Genomic DNA, 6,000 nt, shown 5'->3' with positions numbered 1-6,000 from the left:
AATCATGTATCTCTCCCTCCTGCATTCCAGGGAATACAGGTTTAGGAACCTCAAGCGCTCCCAGTAATTGAGGTGTTTTATCTCCGTTATGCGCGCCGTGAAGGTTCTCTGTACATTTTCTAGGTCAGCAATTTCACCTGCCTTGAAAGGTGCTGTTAGTGTGCAGCAATATTCCAGCCTAGATAGAACAAGTGACCTGAAGAGTGTCATCATGGGCTTGGCCTTCCTAGTTTTGAAGGTTCTCATTATCCATCCTGTCATTTTTCTAGCAGATGCGATTGATACAATGTTATGGTCCTTGAAGGTGAGATCCTCCGACATGATCACTCCCAGGTCTTTCACGTTGATGTTTCGCTCTATTTTGTGTGGGTCGCATCCCGGGACAAAACTGACCTAATTTGCCCGAAATGCTCTACATAATAACCGGCTTTTCATACAGTAGTATGTCATTGATGTCAGCTAGGACTGTATACCTTGTACATGTACCTGTAGTAAATAAAGATATTATATTATTAAAAAAAATTGTTACGAACATCCCTGCTTTCACGTATGGAATTAAGTCACTCTATCTGACTTTTTTGGGTTATCCTAGGTTCTCTACACATATGCTGCTATGTATGATAATTCTATGTAACTGTATTTGTGTATACCTGAATAAACTTACTTGGAGACGGTGTCTCCTGCGAGCTGAGGAAGGCCGGGCACCACACGGCGTCAACTGTCAGTGACTCTATAAACCCCCAACAACACGGAGACGATTGATATGTGTGGTAAGTATCATTGGCTGTACTTTATTATTTAACTGCAGAAAGATTGTGGAAGTGCCAGAAACGGGAAAAAAATGATGCTGTGCTATGGTGATAGTGAATATCTTATTGTGCGGCGTGATCTACTAGTTTGATGTCCCATACTCACACTGTGTCCGTGGTTCGATCCCCGGCACGTGTGGAAATGTTTCCTTACACCTGCTGTCACTGTTCACCTAGTAGTAAGTAGGTACCTGGGTGTTAGTTACCTTATACCTGATGTCCCTGTTCACCTAGTAGTAAGTAGGTACCTGGGTGTTAGTTACTTTATACCTGATGTCTCTGTTCACCTAGTAGTAGGTAGGTACCTGGGTGTTAATTACCTTATACCTGATGTCCCTGTTCACCTAGTAGTAAGTAGGTACCTGGGTGTTAGTTACCTTATACCTGATGTCCCTGTTCACCTAGTAGTAAGTAGGTACCTGGGTGTTAGTTACTTTATACCTGATGTCTCTGTTCACCTAGTAGTAGGTAGGTACCTGGGTGTTAATTACCTTATACCTGCTGTCCCTGTTCACCTAGCAGTAAGTAGGTACCTTGGTGGTAGTCACTTTACACCTGCTGTTCCTCTTCACCTAGCAGTAAGTAGGTACCTGGATGTTAGTTACCTTATACCTGATGTCCCTGTTCACCTAGTAGTAAATACGTACCTGGGTGTTAGTTACCTTATACCTGTTGTCCCTGTTCACCTAGCAGTAAGTAGGTACCTTGGTGTTAGTCACTTTACACCTGCTGTTCCTCTTCACCTAGCAGTAAGTAGGTACCTGGGTGTTAGTTACCTTATACCTGCTGTCCCTGTTCACCTAGCAGTAAGTAGGTACCTTGGTATTAGTCACTTTACACCCGCATTAATTTAACTTAAGATCACTGAATCATTTTAAATGCATCCTTAAAATTGTACTACTTTCATTTATCTACCTCTTTTTTGTATTAATGCATATTTAAAATTGTCCTATTGTTCACTTAGCTACTTCAGGTTTGTACATTTAAAAATTACTCAGTAGCTTATGTCTAGTTCTTAAGCAGTGTGTGAACATTAGTATTAGTCTGATCGAAATGAACTGCATACTAATGGCTTTCTTTTGTCCTTTAACCCTTAAACTGTCCAAACAGATTTACGTTCACATGCGTAGTGCTCCAAAAGTAGATCTTCGGTTTTTTACATATTTTCAAATATAACAAAAAAAAAGTAATTCAAAGTTTTTTTTACACATTTTCAAATGTAAAAAAAAAAATTACGTTTTTTTTTACATACTTTCAAATGTTGAAAAAACGTAGATCTACGTTTGGACAGTTTAAGGGTTAACAGTATTTTATTGCATGTAAACTGCATTTTGTATACTGCAGAAAAAATAAAGTTTGTCTGTTTGACTTTCTTGGGTTATCCTAGGTGGATAACCTTCCTATGTTAAAAATACTGCCCCCCCCCAAAAAAAAAAAATCTTCCTCATTTTGTGAGCAATATAGTGCATCCCTTGGTTATGTTGTGAGCTGTATTGTGCATCCCATATTTATGGTAAGATGAGGTAAGATAATATTTGTTCACATTTTTAATCTGGGGAGGGATAGGCACCGAGCATTGTGCATCCCTTGTTCATGCTGTGAGCAGTATTGTTCATTCCATGCTGTGAGCAGTATTGTTCATTCCATGCTGTGAGCAGTATTGTTCATTCCATGCTGTGAGCAGTGTTCATTCCATGCTGTGAGCAGTATTGTTCATTCCATGCTGTGAGCAGTATTGTTCATTCCATGCTGTGAGCAGTGTTCATTCCATACTGTGAGCAGTGTTGTTCATTCCATGCTGTGAGTAGTATTGTTCATTCCATGCTGTGAGCAGTATTGTTCATTCCATACTGTGAACAGTGTTGTTCATTCCATGCTGTGAGTAGTGTTCATTCCATGCTGTGAGCAGTATTGTTCATTCCATGCTGTGAGCAGTATTGTTCATTCCATGCTGTGAGCAGTATTGTTCATTCCATGCTGTGAGCAGTGTTCATTCCATACTGTGAGCAGTGTTGTTCATTCCATGCTGTGAGCAGTGTTGTTCATTCCATGCTGTGAGCAGTGTTCATTCCATGCTGTGAGCAGTATTGTTCATTCCATGCTGTGAGCAGTGTTGTTCATTCCATGCTGTGAGTAGTGTTCATTCCATGCTGTGAGCAGTATTGTTCATTCCATGCTGTGAGCAGTGTTCATTCCATACTGTGAGCAGTGTTGTTCATTCCATGCTGTGAGCAGTGTTGTTCATTCCAAGCTGTGAGCAGTATTGTTCATTCCATGCTGTGAGCAGTATTGTTCATTCCATGCTGTGAGCAGTATTCATTCCATACTGTGAGCAGTGTTGTTCATTCCATGCTGTGAATAGTATTGTTCATTCCTTGCTGTGAGCAGTGTTGTTCATTCCATGCTGTGAGTAGTATTGTTCATTCCATGCTGTGAGCAGTGTTCATTCCATGCTGTGAGCAGTGTTGTTCATTCCATGCTGTGAGCAGTATTGTTCATTCCATGCTGTGAGCAGTATCACAGGCATTAGTCTTCATTACTGCTTGAGGCATATTAATGTACACTGTCACCGTTACTGCCATCTTCACCACACCATCATACATACTTGCACATATGTACTTGTATACATGTACATTCAGAATTCTGAAGTATTGATACAATATTTTTTATTTTTAATAAGTGTACACATTTTAAAATGTAATGTAGCATGTGGTCCTGTCTCTGTCCACATTTTACACTGTATGTTGTAGTGCGTGGCCCTGTCTTGATCCACACTGAGCACTGTATGTTGTAGTGTGTGTGGCCCTGTCTCTGTCCACACTGAACACTGTATGTGTAGTGTATGGCCCTGTCTCTGTCCATGCTGAGCACTATGTTGTAGTGTGTGGCCCTGTCTCTGTTCACACTTTGTAGTGTATGGTATAGTTGTAGTGTGCGGCCCTGTCTCTGTCCACACTGAACACAATGTTGTAGTGTGTGGCCCTGTCTCTGTCCACACTGAACACTGTATGTTGTAGTGTGTGGCCCTGTCTCTGTTCACACTTTGTAGTGTATGGTATAGTTGTAGTGTGCGGCCCTGTCTCTGTCCACACTGAACACTGTATGTTGTAGTGTGTGGCCCTGTCTCTGTCCACACTGAACACTGTATGTTGTAGTGTGTGGCCCTGTCTCTGTTCACACTTTGTAGTGTATGATATAATTGTAGTGTGTGTGGCCCTGTCTCTGTCTACACTGAACACTGTATGTTGTAGTGTTTGGCCCTGTCTCTGTCCACACTGAACACTGTATGTTGTAGTGTGTGGCCCTGTCTCTGTCCACACTGAACACTGTATGTTGTAGTGCTTGGCCCTGTCTCAGTCCACACTGAACACTGTATGTTGTAGTGTGTGCCTCTGTCTCTGTCCATGCTGAGCACTGTATGTTGTAATGTGTGGCCCTGTCTCTGTCCACACTGAACACTGTATGTTGTAGTGTGTGGTCCTGTCTCTGTCCACATTAAACACTGTATGTTGTAGTGTGTGGCCCTGTCTCTGTCCACACTGAGCCCTGTATGTTGTAGTGTGTGGCCCTGTCTCTGTCCACACTGAGCACAGTATGTGTAGTGTGTGCCCTGTCTCTGTCAGTGCTAAACACTGTATGTAGTAGTGTGTGAGCCTGTCTCTGTTCACACTTTTTACTGTATGGTGTAGTTGTTGTAGTGAGTGGCCCTGTCTCTGTCCACACTGAGCACTGTATGTTGTAGTTTGTGGCCCAGTCTCTGGCCACACTTAACACTGTATGTTGTTGTGTGTGGTCCTGTCTCTGGCCACACTTCACATTATATGTTGTAGTGTTTAGACTTGTCTGGCGACACTTTTCTTTGTATGTTGTAATGTAAGGCCTTGTTTCTGGCCACACTAGTGTGTGACCTTATCTCTGGCCACTTTACAGTGTATATTGCAGTGTATGGCCCTGCCTCTGTCTATACTTTACAGCTCATGTATAATGACTTTTCCCTAGAAACTGTACTGCAATATTTATTATTGCTGTACATGTATATTTTGTTTATTATGATATGTACATGAACCACTAAACACAGGGGTCATACAGTACCTAGGGATTGAGAGGCAATCAGGTTCAGTCCAAGGAAAGATAGCATAGGTCCAGTTCCTTGGATCAAGAGCTTACTAGCATCAGTTTACCTCCCTTAAGGAATTAGTGGTTAGCTAGTCTACTAAACTCGGCCTCTGGCTTATTTCTTAACATTCAGGGAAGGTATTTAAATCCAGGTAAAAATAACGACTTCCTGTACAAATTGGTAGTTTGGAGATATTAGTCGTATAAATTATGAGACGAAGAGTGTGGTCAATCATTGGCTAGTAGTCAGTTTTCCAAACTTCAATAATTATTGAAGTTTGGAGTTGAGCAGATTATAATCTGCTCAACTCACAACAAAATGCTTATCACCACAGGTTAGTGATACACTGGTACTCTTTTAAGACATAATATAATTTTGTTGTATCAACTTACTGTAAATAACATTTTACACCACAACTGTTTAAATTTAATATAAGGGCTGTCTGCCAGTTGCGGGGGTCAGAGGGAGGGTAGTAGGGACTCGCGGGTGGCGGGAAACTTAAATATGATTTGGCGCCTGGGAATTTAGCGGTTGGGAATTTGGCAGTTAGGAATTCGCGAATGTGTGATGCCTGTGAAAGTTGAAAACGTGAATGTTGAGGGAGACCTGTAATGGTTCTAGGGACTGGACCCCGAAGTTTTGATAGCTGAACAAGTTACAAAGGTAATGATTCATGTAAGTAAATTTACTTGCTTACGTTTATACATGGCTACAATCATGAATAAATTATAGAGTAATGAGCAATTTACATGTCCACACCTGGTGACAACTGGAATGAGTTAGTGGTGCAAATATTAATTGTTGGGTGTCTCTCTTATTGACAAGCTATTTACAGGTTAAGGATTCCTAACTTTATTGGCAAGCTAAGAGCTGTTACCTACATCAGCTCATTTGAAAGCATTTTTATTGTTATGAGACATACAAGTAGGGAACAGGATGAAGTTGGAGCCATCTGTGGGCCAGCCTTTTCATTTGATCAACTGACTTTATCTCGTTGACATCATTATGCTGTACGAATGTGTTCCATACTCGAGTCATCCTGGGTATATAGGATCTCAGATGGAGTGATGTTCT

General features: G+C 41.3%; 1 protein-coding gene across 12 annotated transcripts in view; it reads left to right on the top strand.

The window, feature by feature from the left end:
* The first annotated feature begins 644 nt into the window (after positions 1-644).
* The window catches only part of Hen1 (Hen1 methyltransferase), a 371,894-nt gene continuing 366,538 nt past the window's right edge, over positions 645-6,000 (top strand). For 6 of the 12 annotated variants that reach the window (XR_011393634.1, XR_011393633.1, XM_070097629.1 and 3 more), the window contains exon 1: positions 647-770. Coding sequence is in view for 1 of the 12 variants with exons in the window: in XM_070097630.1 (XP_069953731.1) it covers positions 764-770 (7 nt within the window). In the remaining 11 variants the exon portion in view is untranslated. Of the gene's footprint in view, positions 771-6,000 lie in introns of all 12 variants that reach the window. The other 6 variants (XM_070097636.1, XM_070097637.1, XM_070097631.1 and 3 more) reach the window with 4 other exon arrangements.

Source organism: Cherax quadricarinatus, chromosome 58 (genome assembly GCF_038502225.1).
Source record: "Cherax quadricarinatus isolate ZL_2023a chromosome 58, ASM3850222v1, whole genome shotgun sequence".
Taxonomy (NCBI): Eukaryota; Metazoa; Arthropoda; class Malacostraca; order Decapoda; family Parastacidae; genus Cherax; species Cherax quadricarinatus.
The sequence above is the reverse complement of the archived record's forward strand: the minus strand, read 5'-3'. Positions and strand labels throughout refer to the sequence as shown.